The sequence below is a fragment of the Uloborus diversus genome, chromosome 9 (genome assembly GCF_026930045.1).
Source record: "Uloborus diversus isolate 005 chromosome 9, Udiv.v.3.1, whole genome shotgun sequence".
NCBI lineage: Eukaryota > Metazoa > Arthropoda > Arachnida > Araneae > Uloboridae > Uloborus > Uloborus diversus.
The window spans coordinates 34825627-34845370 of NC_072739.1; the positions used below are offsets into that span (position 1 = coordinate 34825627).

The following is a 19744-nucleotide window of genomic DNA, read 5'->3' on the forward strand; positions in this document are numbered from 1 at the left end:
AAAAGTATCTTAATTTTTGTGGTCGGCCATACATAATTCGTCCGACCGCATAGAATATCATTGGTTGGCTGTTGAAATTAGATCCCGCCCATCGTAACGCCCCCCCCCCCCCCCCCCCTTAGTCGGGTTCATAAAACAATCCCGACCCCAAGGCAGTAATTTCTACTCTGCGCATGCGGAGAAGGAGGTCGGTACTTCATTGCATTTCCGGCGGTCGGTGCCGCAACCATTGCCTAAACATAGACCAAATTAGCCATTTAGAATATTAATTTGCTTTTGGAAGGATTTATTTTTTTTATTTATTTTCAACTGATAAGCTTTTAATATAAATAAATAAGGATTTTAAATATAACTGTATTTAAATTTCACACTTAACACACAAAATAGATAAATGCGCTATTCCACGGAAAAGTCATTTTGTACCGCACCCGACACCTAATATGTTTCATTAAAAATACTTTAAAATGATAAACTAATTTTTTTTTTGCTCAACAAATAACAAACTTATGTGGGATTTTTTAAGCAAAAAGTTTTGTCATTACTCATTGAAATTGTTACTTCTTGAAGAAATATATGAATCGTCACTTGCGGGACAAAGTGGCGAATTTTTCGTAGAATCACCCTAATCTTAAATTAGCAAAAAATAAAATACTACAGCTAAAACAATTAAACCAGATATACAGTATTAGACAAAATGTGATGTTCAATGCAACTCTAATAAAAAGAAAACAGACCGTTATCCAGTTCACAAGTAACAAAAATGCCCATACAGTGAATATAAACTACAAAAATGAATCAATTGGGCCTGTTACACTGCCTAAACAACCAGTGGCATAGGAACTGTATATTAAAATTGAGGAAGCTATTGATGGGGATCCAAGGAACATAGTCTTTCAGCGGGCCAACTCAACCCGTCTTTGATGGTGAAAATTCCCTAGAAATATTCGACTACGCTATTGCATCCAGGTTTTAAACAATGTACCGGAAACAGATGTTAGGCAAGAATTTTGATCAGGGGAACCAAAGCTTTCCCCAGTTATGTCCCTGAATACATCTATATCTTTAAAACATTGATCTGGACAGATAACTTAATTGTATCGCACTTTGGATGTGGAACAACCCATACATTTTGAATCAGGAAGCAGATCACAGAAATTTAAAGAAGTCTTGACAAACTGAAAACAGAAACTGCAAAATATTTTTGTTAAACATTATAATTTGGCAAAAATATATTGAACAAAAATGTAAGGACAACGGAAATAGATTGTGAAGTATCAATTAAAATATTCGTTCATTTTTACAAACGCAATTGCAGAATGAGCCCCTTTAATAGGGATTAAACTAAATTACTTGAAGAAACTGACAACTATTTTGAAAACCAACTCTCACATATATACAACCACCTCTATGTAATATTACTTGAAGAAACTGACAACTATTTTGAAAACCAACTCTCACATATATACAACCACCTCTATGTAATATTTTCTGGCACAATTGGCACAAAAATGCAAAGTGAATCGCAAAAACAAACGTATTTGTCTGCAAACCGGCGATATTTATGTACAGCGGTTAAAATCTCACCTCTTCCCGACGGCGAATTTCCACTTGAAGGCGTGCCTGAGCTTCATCAACATTTTCTTTAGCTACTTCAAGTTCTTCTTTCATACTGCGCATTTTTTTCTTTAAGACTTCCAAGAGGGTACCTTGCTGAATTGTAGTCATTTTTGCGAATTTAGAGGATTTGAAACTACACGGAAAGTACTGGAAAGCTGTGAAGAATTATTAAAGTGACACAAACGCGGGTGACACGATAAGCAAGCCAAAAAGGGCGTGATTGAGTGTTGCCAACGGCGAAAGCTGAATTCTTGTGAGTTACGTTTTGGAACTGCCGGTTCGCGGTTGCAGTGATTATTTTTTAAAAAAGATCACCTCCATGTACTTTAAACGTTAAAAAATTATTTTACATTTTCTCTTTACATCCGATAAAAAATAAGTATATAAAGTTTTAAAAATACGAACGTAGTGAAAATGTGTCAGTTGGATAAGTATAGAGTTTTAAAATCTTCCATTCACATTAATTCTCTGACTCTAACATTTTTTTTTTGCAGAATTAGACTTTTCCAAATCATTGTAGATGAAATTCGCAACTCCAACGAACTATAGGGGGCACTGAAGTCACTGTCTAATGGCGGAATTGAAAACTAAAACAAACGCACATGGTAACGAAGAAAATGCTAAAAGTGTTGTGATTTTTGTTCGTACGTATGATATTTTTCGCTTTATTCTTTTTAAATTAATTTTCAAAGTCTTGTGGATATTCTGGCCCACGTAGAAAGAAATGAGGATTCAAGAAGCATTACTAAACGTCAAAGATTAATGCAAACTACGTAGTTCGTAGTTCTAAGCAGCTATTTCCATGATGTTGAATTCGATATTTATCAATTCTTGATAAAACTAAATAATAATTGTGGCCTGACAAGAACAACAATTAATGCTAGAAAATTCAATATGACATTACAAATTATTATCGAAAGAAGATGATACTTCTTTGCCTTGCTTGGCTAGCGCTTATTTTTTTTCCATTTGTAGCTGAGTTATTTCTCTCGAATTCCCTAATCGGTTCATTTAAAAATTTTCTGTTTCGATTTTTCTAATTTCTGAGTTACGATTTAATTGTGTCATGTTATGCAAATCATCAACAAAATTCTCACGGATATATGGTGGTAGTTTTCTTTTCAGTTGATTGACCATTATTTCTTTTCACTTATCGAATTCTGTAATCTTACTACCATTTTATTCCACTCATGATAAAAATTAAAAATGGTTTAACTAAAAACGCGAAATCTCGCCAAGGCTACTTTGCTCGCACAATACCAAAATTATAACCCTAAACAAATTTGGCGAAACCTTTCAGCTGAGAATAAAAGGAATAAAGTAAATTCTTTCTAGGTTAAACATTTTTCATTTTGTTCTACGATAATAAATCCAAGAAAATATTTTGCATACTGTCCATTCCAACTAAATGCTGCTGTAAAATATGATTAGTTAAATTAATTTAAGATTAAAAAAAGCTCATATTCTTACAAATTCATACAATAAAAAATTTTACCTGGTATAACGTTATCCAATTTTGTTAATCCAGAGTTTTCTTGTTTACGCGTCCACCATTTAATACTTTTTTGAAAGAAATAAGGAAAACTAACATTATTTTGAGAAGCTCGAGAATACTCTTAGGGGACGAATTGATTTCTGTAGCTGAAAGCAAACTAAGACACATCGATTGCGTTAATAAATACTCAGAACAAACTGCCTGTGTTTACGTCAACAGACACACATGGAACTAAAACGTGGCAATGTTTTAGTTCATTCGGCAGTTTTGTAAATCACCGCAAGGTAGCGTATTCGAGCGCTGGAGTTCCGAATATTAAGGGGGCCAAAATGAAGATACGTAGCCAGTCTCAAAATGAACAGTGGGGGAAAAAGAAGTGATGAAACTTGTTTCATAAAAATAAAACTTTTGTTGTTATAATGGCCTCCTCATTCAATCCTCTTTCGTTTTCTGACCTTTTTGTCCCACAGCGTTTCTTTATTAGTATCCAAGATTATTTTTCAGGCAAAAACATTCAAATATTAAAAGCATTAACATTTATTGATCGAAAAATGTTCATTTTAGAATTTTTGTGCTTCGTTAAACAAGATTTTATACATAGGCGGATTTAGGACTGAGTTCCTGGGGGGGGGGGGGGGTAGGATTTTTTTTTTTTGGAGCAACATTTTTAATTGCCCCCCCCCCCCCCTCCTATGTTTTTGTCTGTTTTCTGTGATGCGTAAGGCCATTCTTTACTTTATGTGTCGTTTTCATTACTGTGTGTAATCATGCTGTCCTTTTTTAATTGACCTTAAAAGAGAGGGGGCTGGTATTAAGAGAGTAACACAGTGCTCCCTTTTAAGTGGGATATAGAATATCTCCAGTTTTAGGGGGCCCGGGGGTTACTCCCCCCGAGGAAATTATCTAAAATGGATATAAAATTCTGCATTTTGAAGTCTTATAAGGGTTAATTGGAAATAATAGGCAAATAATTTTTTTTTTAAGTTTTACGCTTTAAAAGTGCTTTGTGATGCAAGTTAATACTTTAAAAGAAATGGTGCACAGATTTAGAGAATAGGTATCAAGAGAGTACATACTACAAATTTGAACAATTCTTAATTTATACACTTGATAAGAAATAAAATTGAAGCAAACTTTGCTTAGGAGTTTCAAAGACTTGTCTAATTATTTTCAAGGTTTGGTTGGTTAGATTGGTTTTTTGGTTCAAGAGCCCTTGTAGGCTATACTACGCCAATTCTTTTCTGGGATTTTAGAACCTATCAATAATTTGCACTTGAGTAGTAGATTATGCACTTGTACAGTGTTGTTCAAACTTTGTAAGAAACGGCTGATTTAAGTTTAAAAGAAAAAATAAACTTTAATTTCCTATTCAAAAAAGAAAAAATCATGATTTTTTTTTTTTGGTTATAAGATTTTGGAAGATAAGTTGTTACTTTATAAACTCCTCGAAAAACTGGGGGCATTGTCCCCTTCCCCCCCCCCCCCTATAAATCCACCCATTCTCTTCTAAACTATTCAAAAACGAAAAAATAATGATTTTTTTTTTTTTTAATTTTTGGAAGATGTGTTGTTACTATATAAAGTCCTTCCAAAACTGGGGGGGGGGGCATTGCCCCCCCTCTGACCCCCTATAAATCCGCCCATGATTTTATACCAGAAAATTAGTTTGAATTTTTAACAGACCTTTTTCTTTAAAAATTCAACTTCGCAACTACCTAAAATATTAAAAAAAAAAAAAATGCTCCCTTTCACACCTAAAAAAAGTTAGAAATTTTGAAGAATGGGAACACTGAGAAATTGAAAAGGGATAACCTATTATTAAATTTATGCTTCTTAAAATACGATTTCGTTAGTTGACCATCATTTTTGCACACAAAAAAAGTTGGAAATCATTCTAGGAGGTCTTTAAAAAAAAAAAAAACCCTGATCTGCCATTGGTGGCGCAATTGACTCAGCGTTGCAAGCCCTTCTTTATATATATGTATAAAAAAAATCCTAGAATGATTTCCAACTTTTTTGTATGCAAAAATAAACTTTTTTGTATGCAAAAATAAGGGTCATCAAACGATTTTTTTTTTTTTTTTTTTGAATTTTTAAATAAAATTGCTTGTTTCAAATTAAAATGAATTTTCGGGTATACAATCTCGTTCAATAAAGCACAAAAATTATAAAAAGAACATTTTTCTATCAATAAATGTTTATGTTTTTCATATTTGAATGTTTTTGACTTGAAAAATAATTCTGGATAATAAAGAAGCGGTGGGGCAAAGAGGTCATAAAATGAAAGAGGAATTAGATATGTGGCATCCATTACAACTTTATTTTTTAACGATACAAGATTCTTCTTTCGTTCAAAAGCTCATTTTGAGACTGACTACGCACCTTAATTTGGCTCCCTTAGTTAGACTCAATATTTCATCATCCAAAAAGTCTATATATATGGGCGCCCATATGCAAAATTGCAAGAGGGGGCTCAGATATTTTAATCATGGTTTAGCAGAATATTTTCCCCATGGAGGCAGATTTCAGAACAGATTTGAATCATTAAAATTTGACATTTTGAATTATGTATTCATTAATGGCTGAAGAAGAAATATTTTTATACTTTTGGGAAGAAAAAAGTACTAAAAGCGACGAAGTTCTCATTTCTAGGGGGGGGGGGGGCTCGAGCCCCTCCTTGCCCCCCTATATGGGCGCCCTTGTATATATATATATATATATATATATATATATATATATTAGGGTGCGTCTTATTTTTAAAGGTGTTATTTTTTCATGAGGCACCCTCTCATTTTGTTCCTTTGGATGAAAAAAAAATTCTCATATATGAAAAATAAAAATTGAATAATATTTAGAGGGTGCTACCACTGTTGCAAAATTTGTCAATTCTCTCTCTTTTCATTTTTTTTTTAAATTTATTTATTTAGTAGCAATCAGTGAAAAGTTTGTATTGTCACACGGAAGTAACTAAGAGAAAAATTACAATATTGCTGAATGTAAAAGACCGAAAGTGTAAACCTGTGATATGAATGGCATTACCGAACTTTCAAATGCTTTTTCGACATTATTACATAAAATGACAACCATGAAATGCTCATTATTTTCTAGTATATATGAGAAATAGGTATTTGTGTTATGTTAAACCCAACCAACCTAATTTCATGTTGAAATTAGGTTGTTCTTGTCAAGAGTTGGTTTTTACATCATATTTTTCACTATGAATGTAATTTTAATCACTGGTAGCACCCCCTAAATTATGTTCAAATTCTATGAAACTTTTATGTGTGTATTTTTTCATCAAAAGGAAGCAATTAAAGGGGTGCCCCATAAGAAATTCAAAACTTTTTTAAAAAGTGCATTATAAGACACACCCTAATATATATATATATATATATATATATATATATATATATTTCTTTTTTAAACATTTTTTATCTTTCTCTGTCTTTTTATATCTTTTTCCTTAAAATGCTATGGGTTTGGTGTTTGTTGTGACACGTTGTCAAACTTTTATCGTTGCTTGAACGGATTTTGTTCAGCACCAAAACAAGCCGCAAAATAAATTTCAAGCGCAGAATCATTTGCAGGGCCCGATTAAGAAACCGAGGGGCCCAAGACCAAACGCTTTTTCGGGATCCCTTGTAATCAAAACTTACAATTTTAGCCATTCGGGGGCCCCTAAACAGCAGGAGTCGTAGGTCACGCTCTATATGACCTATGCAGTAATCAGGCCCTGACCATTAGTCCATTCAATCATCCCACCCACCGCAGTAGCATATTTTTTTTAGGAACCGGAGTAGGTTCTAAACAATCGTATGACTGTTAGGATTGCCAAAATTAAGGTTTTTGTGTTGTTTTGTCTCCCACCCCCCTCCCACTCTCCCTCCCCCATCGCATCTCGCCGTTATCAAGGATTTTTGGTACTTTATCCCAGTTTTCGTCTGATACCTCAAAAACTAGTTACTTTCGAGTAAAATCATTAAATGATAAAAATAAATCACAATGTTCGTGAAGTTTTGAAAAACTGACTATTTTCCCCACTTGCTTTATTTTTGGAACTCTGCGAAAGGCCTGAAAATCGCTTTTCTTTTTAATTCCGACTCTGGTTCAAAATTCACGAACATTGAATTTAAATATCTTGGAGCTTTTTTTTAGCTACAATAAAAATATAAAAACTCTTTCAAAGCTCATTTCATGCTCTTTTTAATTTATCTATTAATAACTTACTCGCAAGTGAATGGTATTTGAGATATGAAACAAATCTGAAATTTTTTTTTTCCTAAAATCCAAGATCGCCGCGCGTGGCAACTTCAAAAAAGTGCTTGGGTTAAAGAACTGACGGGGGCAAAAAATGGCAAAGCCATTAATCCATAATCATTCTATTTATTAATAGACTTCAATCAATGTATGTTATAGCAGTGGTGCACAACCTTTTTCTACCCTTACAACCTCTATTAAAATTATTCTTGCGGGCCAGAACACATATAAAGTTTCAAAATACTTAAATTTTTCAAAATAACATGGGGAAATACGGAAACGGAAAGATAATTACAAACCAGTAGTTGTTATCAATTACTGCTTCTTTCATTGAATAGGGTCTGGTGGGGGAAAGTGGTCAATAATGGGGTAAAGTGGTCATACATCAAATAAATGGCTGTAACTTCGAAATAAATGCTCGAATAAGTATAATTTTTTTATTTTGGAGTAGGGTAGTTAGAAACTACATTTTGAATACAAAATTTTACAACTGCCAATATTTTATTCAGTAAAAAAAAATTATTTTGTGTGCATATGAAAAACTTAAAAATCTAAACAGCTCTTTTAACTTCTCAGGGAAATTTTGTTTAAGTGAATTTCGAACAAACTGACGGCACGGGAAGCTTCCTACATGTCTCAAGAACACTTACTCTTTAGCAGCTACCTGTATTTATTTTACATAATATTTTAGAGCAATTCAAGTAAGATGGGGTAAAGTGGTCATATAATTAGGCTTAACATAAATCGTTGCTCTACTGTCACTCAATCTTAACGTACAAAGCAGATATTAATTAAATATTCATTTCACTAAACATGTATTGTTTTTACAGTAAATGGTGTGAAATAAAGTTTAATTTACGAACACATGCGTGTGATACTATTATATCTGTACGTAAACACGTATAATAGTATATAGATGCACATGTCCGAATAAATACATTGCTTTTCGTAAATACGTATATGAGCGCGCCGACACGTGTATATACTTGTATATACGTATACTATATATTTGTATACTAAAATATATACGGGCATTGAGAAGCATAAATGTAACTACATGCATACATGAGTCTGTATGTGGGTATACATGTCGGCCCGAGTATATACTCGTATATGCGTGTGTACACGAGTATGAACTTGTAAACACGAGTGTAAACACGTGCTTTTACCTGTATATAAACGATTATACACCGGTATTTAGAGTTACAAGTATACTAAAAAAGGGCATTTACATAATTGTACCAATAAATACCTACATGGGTGTCTACAAGAATATTTCTATGTAGGTATATATTCGTCTATACACGTATATACTCGCTTATCTTTACAATTATTTTCTTTGCGCGTCTGTCTGTTTGTGCGTATCTAAACCTATTTTCTATGCACTGGCAATGTCTTCCATGTCAATGCTAGTACCGTTGGATGCAGGACGTCCAGATTAAGCCATTCCGTTCGGTTTCACCCCTCTAAACGTTAAGGGGACGGATATCAGGGTGAAGAAACTTAAAATTAATAATTGTCAAACGCAGTCGGTTTCGAGTCACCGCAGGGGACGAACGGGGTTGGCGAGCGAAACGAGCAGGGGCAGAGCTGCCTATTCTATAGCATTCATTTCTGAGCGCTTCTGTCTGTGGCTGTAACCCAATCTCCTCCGGACTGGCAACGTCTACCAGGTCAATACTGGTTCTGCTGGATGTAGGAGATTCAGGGGATTCGCCCTGTCTCACCCCTCTTATACTTAGGTAACCGGAGATAAGGGGCCGGTTATTAAATCATCAAAAACATTAAAGGCATGAATTGTCACCCGCCGCTGGTGGGGAATGGGGTTGTCGAGCAGAACGAGCAGGGGGTGGAGCCTCATGAAATGCGTAACACGTAACAGGTAAATACTTGAACACCTACCTATATACTCGAGTATACACGCGCATAAAATCATCTGATATATCCATGAATATATAATCGTGAATAGATACACTAAATGACACCTACATACAAGCATTTGATGACGTGCAGATACTAGTGTATACACCTAATTTACGTATATACAACTATATGTACTTATATACGTCTATACTGGTGTATACAAATACATATACGCATTAGACATATAAACATATATTCATGCATACTCGTGTATACCTGTATATGTACGTATGTACACTTATATGTAAGTGATACTCGTACATGTACGTGTATACTCGTATATGTACGTGTATACTCGTATATTATCGTGTATATACGTATGTTCTCGAGAGATATGCATTCATGCACATGATGTTCGTCTATACAGGTATATATACGTCAATACGCGTAAATACTCGTTTATACTCTACCAAACACATTTCTACATGACACATATATATTCGTGAAGACTCGTGTACGCACGTATATGCTCGGATATACATGTATATACTCGACTAGACGTGTACATAACTCGCATCTAATGCATAGATGCATATACTCATGTATATACTTGTATACTCATGTATGCACGTATGTACTCGTGTATACATGCATATACTCATGTTTATAAGTGTAATCATTATAATAACCAAAATATATAAATAATATGGTTATTCATACTGGTTTTGCATCTTTTTTTAAGTATGACCACTTTACCCCATGCTATGACCACTTTCCCCCACCCCATGGGGTAAAGTGGTCATAAATACATAGGGAAAAGAAAGTGGTATAAAAGTACTTAAATAAATATTTTTCTTTCTAAAATTCAATGTATTGTGTTCTTCATTAACGTAATGTAAAATAACAACAAAAAAAGTTTAAATGTTTAAGGAATTTCTTTTATTTGTTATCCACTTAAGTTAAAAAACCTTGATTTTATGACCACTTTACCCCACCAGACCCTACATCTTTTGTTTTTCGGAAACCAATTTCTGAATATTTGGCTCAAAATTCGTAACATTGGGTCCAATAGTGTTTTTTGATTTGTAACATGAAATAAAAAAAAACGGGCCACACAGATCAGTTAAGAGGGCCGGATGTCGGGTGTGGCCCGCGAGCAGTGGGATTGGGCACCACTGTCTTATAGGGATGCAATATTTTAAACCAAAGTTGACTTACATTTTGAACGATTTTATCCTTTTCCTCTAGTCTTGTGTTACTCTGTAGAAAGTCTTCTTGAACTCTGTCTAAGTCATTTTCTACATTTTTGATCATCTTTTGCAGAGCTCGAATTTCTTCTTCTGCCTATTTAAAGAAAAAAACAAATGCAATGAATATAAATCAAAAAACAAATTAACAATGCACAAATGATACTAAAAAAAATCGTCTTTGAATAAAAAACTATAGAAAGTTAAAATTAAATGCACCAAGAAAATAAACTTCATAATAGGGGTTGTATACAAATGATGTCATGCTTTGAGAGGGGGAAGGGCGGTCATGAAATTGCGACTTTGATTGAGGAGGGTTTGGATGTGACATCATGTATTTTTCATAAGAAGATGTTTAGGAAAAATAGCGTGACATGCAACAGGTAGATGGGGGGAGGGGTTAAGGTGAAATGTGACTTTGGCAAAAAGGTGGAGGGGTCAAAAATGCTGAAAAAAATGTGACATCATTTATAGACACAGGACAGCCTCTTACAAAAATACATTTACACTTCAGCCTGTTGTGTAGAAAGCACACGCACACACACACACACGCGGATTACATACAATAAATACATAATACACACAGGCTTAAATTAAAGCAAATTGTAATTAAAGCGAAGGTAATGCGATAAAAAAAAAATGCATTTATATGAAAATATATATAGGGCTTGGATAGCATTTACTTCTCATCGAGATAACCGCGTTAAAGGCATAGGCGACTGGTGCACCGAAAAAGTTGGGGGTCAGCAGAAGAGTGTATGGGTTACAGGGCGTGGTCCCTAAAGCTGCCTTTTGTTTTGTTGTAAAATTGGGTTCTATTACTGGCTTTGAATATTACTGATTTATTAACTTCTAAAAATGAGAAAAATGCCACCAAAAATCGGAACGGATGGCCACCGCAGACTTTCCCCCTCCATTTTAAAGTTCCACTCTTATTAAATAAGATGAGAAGAAATCATTTGTTTGGAATTTTTAGTTTTTACTTTCGTGAAATAAATCAATCCACATTATAAAAAATCATTTCTCTTCAAGTATTAATTTTTAACTTTGAAAAGTGAGAACGCCAGTCCCCTTTACTTTTCGAAATGAGGGGGCAGTTGACCCTTTACCCCTTGCCGCCCATAAAAATATTTTGCTTTAAAAATGGGTCATTGTATAGTTTAATTTCTACTGTTTCTCACGAAAACAAAAAGGTTTGATACCAAGAACTAATATTAAATGTAAAAAAAGACCCCGAGGCTAGAAGGCCTCATATTTAGATGAATCTCCGGGGTCGGAACACATAAAATATTGAAATATTGTCATGCCCGTTTATAGCGAATTTATGGCTATAACCTATAACGTAATAGTTTTAATTCTCCTTCACGTTCTACTGTGTGTTATCAAACTATCATTTTTAAGAACGGAAGTATACTCTGTACTGTAATTTCTATTTGGTTTCTTCGATTTCGCTATAAAAGGGCGCGACTGCATTTAAATTTCTTCTACATAAATAACATGAGAAAACACGGGAAGGGAAACATAATCACAACTTCTAAGTTTTCTAATCGCAAAAATAGAATAAAGAAGAAAAATTGGAAATCCATTTTAAAGCCTTGCTTATGTAACTAGTATTGTATATACTTATGAATGTTTCCTTTTTGGTTATTTTTCCGCAACTGCTGCTTTTTTTTTTTTTTTTTTTTCTTTTTGTTTCCAAGTCTGATTGTTGAACACGCGTCACTTGACATAACTTTATTTTCGAGGTGCACCGTGCAAATCCGGGCGACGCAGCTAGTTGATAAATAATTTACGTCATTAGATTTATAATTGAAAATCAAAATAACTATATGAACTAAAATTGCTCAAGTATTGAACATTTTAAAAAATAATCATAAATAATTTTTCTAAAGAGCTTCAGTTCAACTTATCTGATAAAAAATCCATAGTTTTCGATGATAAATTTAATGAGATGATCATTAATCAATTGAAACATGAATAAAAATTAAAGAAAACTATGAAAAAAAATTGCATAATGACGATTTTTTTCTGTAAAAGAAATGTAGATGTTTTGTAAAGCTTTGTTGTTTAATGAAAATAATTGTTGTTTAAAATTTAACGGTCCTTCTAAAAAAATGCCAAACTTCATCCCTTGTAAAAAGCTGAAAGTTTTTAAATTTTGGATGTAAAATGACTTTTCTAGAGCCCATATCAAAATGGGGTTGTTTCCTTCAGTCGAAAGTACTACATCTAGTCACTAAAATTGATAGAATAAGCAAAAATAAATAAATAAATAAAAAATAAAACAAAATAATAATAATGATAATTATAATAACATGGAGCCAGAAAAAACTTTTATTTTCCCAACAGTTATTTTTTATTTAATTTTTTAATGCCCGATTTTGGAAATAAAACGCGGGCTTTATGACACCATAAGTGATGTACTTTGGCCCGCTAAATGTTCACATTTTACTGTCAATCGCGTTGCCAGGTTATGATAATTTGCGCTGTGCGCTAATGGCATCAGTGAATGTATTTCATCACTTGTGATGTCATGTGCAGAAGCGTAAAAAATGAATATCAATCTGCGCAAAAAATAAAATTAATTGTTACAAAATATTAAACTTTGTCAAATTATTTAAAAAATGGTCAAATCCTATGTTTATCTCCCACTATCTATGGGGCATTTTAAATGTAGGTGAGTGTCGGGTTTTGTTTCGTACAAACGGCTATACCTAAAACCCCTTGAAAAGGACAAGCCCATTATCCGGCATTTTGGTTCTAAGACAGCTTTGGATCCAACCTTGTTTTTAATATTTATTACTACGTCATAATATTTGCTAGTTGCAGGCCCTGCTCCTGGGGTAGGCGACCTAGGCAGCCGCCTAGGGCGGTAGATTTTACGGGCGGCAAATTTTGAAGTTGAATTATGTTTGTTTTTGTTTTTAAGTATGAATATCTGTTTCTGTCTCTCAGCGCCATAAGTTTCGCTGATTCAATGCTAAAAGAAAAAAAATTATGATTTAGGGTGTGTGCCAGTGCTTGGATATGCAAAACATATAGTTCAGAATTTAACTAGAAATTCAGTTGAATTTCAGAGGCGAAAATAGCGTGATATAAAAGTCTTTTGAAAATATTAATAACTGATTCAGTGCCGTGAGATGTTACTTTGATGTTAAAAAAGAGTGTAAGGTGTGAACCAGTGTTTGGATATGGAAAACGCAGTCTGGAATTTAACTAAAAACTCAATTTAATTTCCAGCACTTTACAACTATTTTTATTTTATTAATACATTACTATTTTATATTATTACTAGTAGTATCCGCACGGCTTTGCCCGTAGTAGAAAAATTAAAAGGTCATTTGGTTCGCCTGTATATTTACGAATAATGGATGATGAATTTCTCGCCAATTGGCTATGTTCATTCGCTCTTCCATTCCACGTCATGATAATTTCGTAATTTACTCGTCCATCTTATGATAATTTTGCTTGGGAAATGTTCTTAAAATTGAAATAGAAAAAGAACAAAATCGAATTTTCTAAAAATCGCTTCAAGGTGCACACCCCAATCCTATAAACTAATTATGTGTCAAATTTCATACAAATTGGCCGAACGATCAGGCGTTATGCGCGTCACAGAGATCCAGACATCCTGACAGAGAGACTTTGAGCTTTATTATTAGTAAAGATTATTATTATTGAATGAGGGGAGGCGCTGGCCAATATCGCCTAGGACGGCAGAACTGCTAGAACCGGCCCTATCTAGTTGCTATGTCGTAAAACAATTGATGATAAGTTGAGTAAAATATCACTTAAGGTAAATTTAGAAAGATAACTTAGTTAACAAATTCAACAAAAATGTATCGAGAAATGTTTACTGTAATGAATCTCATTTTCACACCTTATTTGTTTTTAATTTATATTAATAAAATCTTCTTCATTTTCAGAATAAAATAATCAAACATCAATCAGGCAAAACAGCTAAAGCTTGGGCACCAGTTTTCTGCAACGAGGCTTTTGTATAAAAACAAATTTTGTCCACCGACGATTTTGGAAAAAAAATTCGGATAAGTCAGCTTCCCTTATGTAGTGCCCTTAGCTGTACTCAGAGCTTAGTTTGTGGCAGGGAGGGGGGGGGGGGGGTTCCTACAGAAAATATATTTCGACGCAAATAATCTGAATTCTGACAAAAAAAAACATCCAGCATCCAGTCGCTGGCATGCATTTGAATTATGACTCCTTGAATTTAAATTATGCTTTTCGCAATCACGAACTGCGATAGGACCCGACCCTACTCTTTGGGCTTTTTGTTTCTACAAAGGGAATGGAATCGAAATGGAGAATAAATTCGCGCCCGTCATATTATGACAGATGATTTTCTTGTAATATGAGGCATATCCATCAAAAAATAAAAAAGAAAAGAAAAGAAAAAAGAGAGAGAGAGAGAGAGAGAGAAAGAAATGTTGAGAATGCGGTAATAAAGATCTGGTCATTACGGCCGATTTGCACTCGTACACTCATCATCATAAAGATCACGGGACGCAGGAGCGTCCCGGCCGCCAAGCGAACCAAACGTCAGCAGCCAACAAAAGCAAATCCACGGCCAAGAAAGACGAAAGAAAAAAGCAACTAAGGAACAGTTTGCAAGACAGAACAAGTTGGGGTTTTCTGGGTTTTTCACGCCTCAGTATCTCAGCCCCATAAAGACCCCCGGAGTTGATTTTTGGAAAACTCAATCTCTAGTGGTCCCTGACGACATAAACCAAAATACAATCCCAGGACAATCAGGGGGAAGGAGGAATTCAAATTAGAAAATCGCTGTTCAAAAAAGTTTTCGCTTTCTTTGACAGGGCTACAGTCCAGACTAAAAGACGAATCGAGCTGAAATTTTGCACACACATTCCCTGTGCCCTACTGATGTGTCTTTTGTGCCATTTGATCCCCTTCCCTCCCCCTCGTTTTTACCTCCCAAATTGTATCTTCTCGGGGTTCTGTCACAGCCCCCCGGGGGGCTATGGTAATGATTTTTGGTATACATATTCTTGGGGGCGGGCATTGAGTACATATACGGAAATTCAACCCCCAGGCACATCATGGGTCGCAGTAATTAAAGTTTGAAAATCACTAATTTTCCCGAAATTCTTGTGTACGTACCCTCAGCTTATAGGGTTTGTTACTCTCTGACTGCAATTGCAATGCTAGAACAGGTCTAAGATCTAACAATTATTCAAAAGTTGTCTTTGGAAATGAAATTCCCAATCAAGACTAATAAAACAGATCCAACAGTTGCAACTAGACGTTAAATCGCGGATATCACAAATTTGGCACAGCGTCTGCGCATGCGCGCGGACTAAGCTCATTGGGCTTTCTGTTTTAAGATTCCATGTTTGTTTATATTTAAGCAGAGAAACAAATTAATGAATGAGATTAGAATGCTGTCCCCTCCCTTAAGTTTTGACGATACGAAATTTCCTTCCCCCTGTTTTTCAGTTTTGATGTATTTAAAGGGGGGGGGGGGATTTTAAATATCGGTGCGAAACTGGGGTTAAACCATTAGAATATTTTACGTGACATATTATATGAAACTATACGCATATGAATATGAACTTTATAATTGAAAGCGAAAAATAGCCCTTTTTTTTTTATTGGTTTGCTTATTTGCTTATTTTCTAAATTAATGCATTTTTCACAAACATAACACATTAAGAACTGAAAATATATGAAATACGTGTGTGGATATTCGTGTTTTGCAGTAATTTGTTAACAGACAAAATTTTTGCAATTAATTTAAGCAAGACTTTTAATGAGCTTAGTCCGCGCACATCATGCGCAGTCGCTGTGGCAAATTTGGGGTATCCAGATGTGACGTCGAGTACAGTTGTGTAGCTCTTCTGACACTTTCAAATTTAAAAATTTAATGGCTTAGGTTTTTTTTTTTTTGCTTGGTAATAACATACGTTATTTCGTCTTTTTAATGAACTTTTTAAACAAAACTAGGCATTAAACAAGACAAAGACCTTCATCAAAAGAAAGATAAATCTCCAAACAATTAAAATTATCGCATAAAACGTAAAAAACTTAAAACGTAAATACGATGTATTTCTTAAAAGTAAATACGACTTAAGAAAAAAAGTCATAAAATAAAAAGTGAAAAGCTAGATTAAAATAGGCCGCAAGCTGTAAAACATTTTTAAAAAAACTTCATGAAAATGCTGAATAATCCGTCAAATAAAGAAACTAGTAGAATTTACTGCAAAGTTGTAAAATACTCGAAAACAATATAATTTAAAACATAGTGTTTTATTTTCCAAGAAAATTTCAATGCAACAGAGAGGATACAAAGATTGCAATAAAATTTAAACAGCCCAATTCTCGCAAAACGAACATAGAATCTAAATGGTCAGAAAATAACTTGACGTAAAATTAGGCTTGCCATTATTGTTCCTTAAAAACACAAAACAGGGTTGTTTCAATTGAACATTTTCGGACTTGAAGGTATTATAACTTAAAAAGTTATTATATCTAGTTTGCCTGCCAAGTACCTGCCAAACTATTATCCTCCCTGTTCTCCTCTTTCATCACATCTACTTCCGTTAGAACCTCCTCCCACCTTCAACTCTTCAGAAATATGGATAGATCCTTTAAATTGTTTATCCTGTTTGGCGGGAAGCTTTTTGCTCACCAAGCAACCACTTCACTTTGAAAAGCTTTTCGCCAAACAAGATAAACAATTTACAGGATCTATTCATATTTGTGAAAAGTTGAAGGTGGGAGGAGGTTCTAACGGAAGTCGATGTGATGAAAGAGGAGAACAGGGAGGATGATAGTTTGGCACAAGGCCGTATCCAGATATTTTTTTCGGGAGGGGCCCGGATTAGCACATTGCCCTAACACACACACACACACACATATAGTATATATAGACACAACAAACGCATAAAAATGTTAACATAGAAGACTTTTTGTCTCGATTTTTAATGATTCCACTGTTTGGACGTTGTTATTTTAATTTCTTATTATTTTTCTTATTCACCTTGTAGTGGTAAGGATAACAGGAGAGTGTCCCTTTAAGTCGGATGTAGAACATCCATAATTTCAGGGGGTCCGGGGGTTTTTCCCCCGAAAATTTTCGAAAAAAAAATCTGTATTTTGAGGCCTTATATTAGAATTGAGACTACGAAAATATGAAAAAAAAAACTAGGCATACAAAGTCTCTTAAAAGTTATACATTCTTTTGCAAATCAAGATCAAACAAAATAAAAATTGCTTGCTCGACAAATCATGGAACTTAATGGACAGAGAGGAAAAACGAGAGAGGAGAAAAGAGAAGCACTTCGTCATCTGCTCATATCGGCTTTTAGTGAAGTTTGTTTTTGATCACTCCCCCTATCCCCATTTTTTTTTCCATTAAATGCCCTACTGTATGAAAATTGAACAATAAAAGAAATGGTGTAGACATTCAGAAAATAAGAACGGAAGAGTAATATTCTAGCCATTTGGACAATTCATACTTTATTTTCTTGATAAGATACAAAATTGAAGAACTTTTCAAGGAATTTCAAAAACTTAAATAATTTTCAAAGACTCTCGAACAGGTGAAATTATTTGAAGCTCTTTATTTACTCTTTTCAAAAGTTGATTGCAGTCTTACAAAATGATTAACTTTGTAGGACACACCCGTTTTAAGTTAAAAATAAATGCAACGAAATATTTCTCGAAACAAACTTTTTTTTTTTTAATCACAAGTAGTGCAAAAAATGAAGTAGAGTAGAGTAAGTGTTTTTTTCCCCTCATACTAAAGGTATCAACAGTATGCAGTAGAAGTAAGAAAAAAAAACAATAACAAAAGAACTTCCATGATACTGAATTCGGCATTAAATAAATGCAAGACAAGAAACATATCAGTCACAAAAATGATCTTGAAAATTATGCTACAAAAACGCGAAAATCGTGATTTTTGCATTTTTTACTCAGGATGTATCAAGGAGCTGAATTCGGCACATCTTGGTAACAAGATACTCGCCTAATCGGAAAATAGGGGCACAGCCTTTGGGGAGTCCTCGGCTCGAAATCAGTACAGTGTAAGTTTTATAAGAGTTTTAGGGGGAGGAGGGCAGGGTCGTGCAGAGAGGGGAGAAGGAACACCTGTTGGCCCGGGTCCGAGCTTAAATGGGGCCCAATATTTTTAAACCTAGGGTTGAAAATATGGGTAAACAATATGGAGGGGGCGCAAAAAAAGCATTTGTGACAGCCCCAAAATTTCTGTGCACGCCCCTGGAGGAGGAAGTGCACAGAAGTCAGTTTGGTAGACTTGAAAAGTCTACCGAACTGACAAAGGGCCTGCTTTAACCCTGGACTGCCCTGAATTGAATTGGGAAAGAGAGCAGGAAGTCCTAATTAAAGGTCTAAATTTCAAGTGTGCCTTGCAGCTAATGAGAACTAGAACTGCTTTTTCTGTATTTCTGCAAAATATTATAAATTTTGAATAGTAGCAAAATTAAGAATAAAAAAAAACTTTGTTATTTTCCTTTTCTGACATTAGGAATTTAAAAAAAAAAAAAAAAAAAAAACCTTCTGTTTTACGGTACAAAACATTTCGGGTTTCGGGGGGAGGGGAGCCGGGCCCGTCAGCCCCCCCCCTCTGAATACGGCCCTGGTTTGGCAGATACTTTGCGGGTAAACTAGATATCATAACTTTTTAAGGCTGAGGGTTTAGGGGTTTAGGATGAAGGCTTTCTTTTTTGTGCGGAAAAGTTAAAGGTTTTCTTGGCGGGGAAATTTTTACAACAAGGTTGTTTTTGATGAGATTACGTTTACAGCGCTTTATGGTATTTTTTTCTATTTCTTATCAATCATGGGAAATAGTAATCTAGAAACTTTGCATTTAGATCAAGTTTTTGCAATTTCAGTTCATCTATATTAATGTGTTTCGGGGGGGGGGGGGCGTGATTTTACAAAAAAAAAAAAAAATGATTTTTAATGTAAAATCTGCTTGAGAAAACCTTGAAAAAAAAAAAAAAAAGGAGTAAACGCAGACCACAGACGATTCGCAACCAGGGGCGTGCACAGAAATTTTTGGGCCCGTCACAAATGACTTTTCCGGGCCCCTCCATAATGTTTACTCCTATATTTCACGCCCAGTTTTAAAGATATTGGACCCCTTTCAGGCTCGGGGGGTCCGGGCCAACAGGTGTTCCCCCCCCCCTCCGTGCATGCCCCTGTTCGTGACCATGACCACGAAAATACACAACCTAATACACATAACATAGTTGTTTGGCAGAAGCAC

General features: G+C 34.6%; 1 protein-coding gene across 1 annotated transcript in view; it reads right to left on the reverse strand.

The window, feature by feature from the left end:
* Window positions 1-4860: 4860 nt before the first annotated feature.
* The window catches only part of LOC129230152 (tropomyosin-like), a 60372-nt gene continuing 45488 nt past the window's right edge, over window positions 4861-19744 (reverse strand). The window contains exons 2-3 of the mRNA XM_054864554.1: window positions 10451-10576; window positions 4861-4866 (exon numbers count right to left, since the gene is read on the reverse strand). Of these exons, the coding sequence (XP_054720529.1) occupies window positions 4861-4866; window positions 10451-10576 (132 nt within the window). The remainder of the gene's footprint in view (window positions 4867-10450; window positions 10577-19744) is intronic.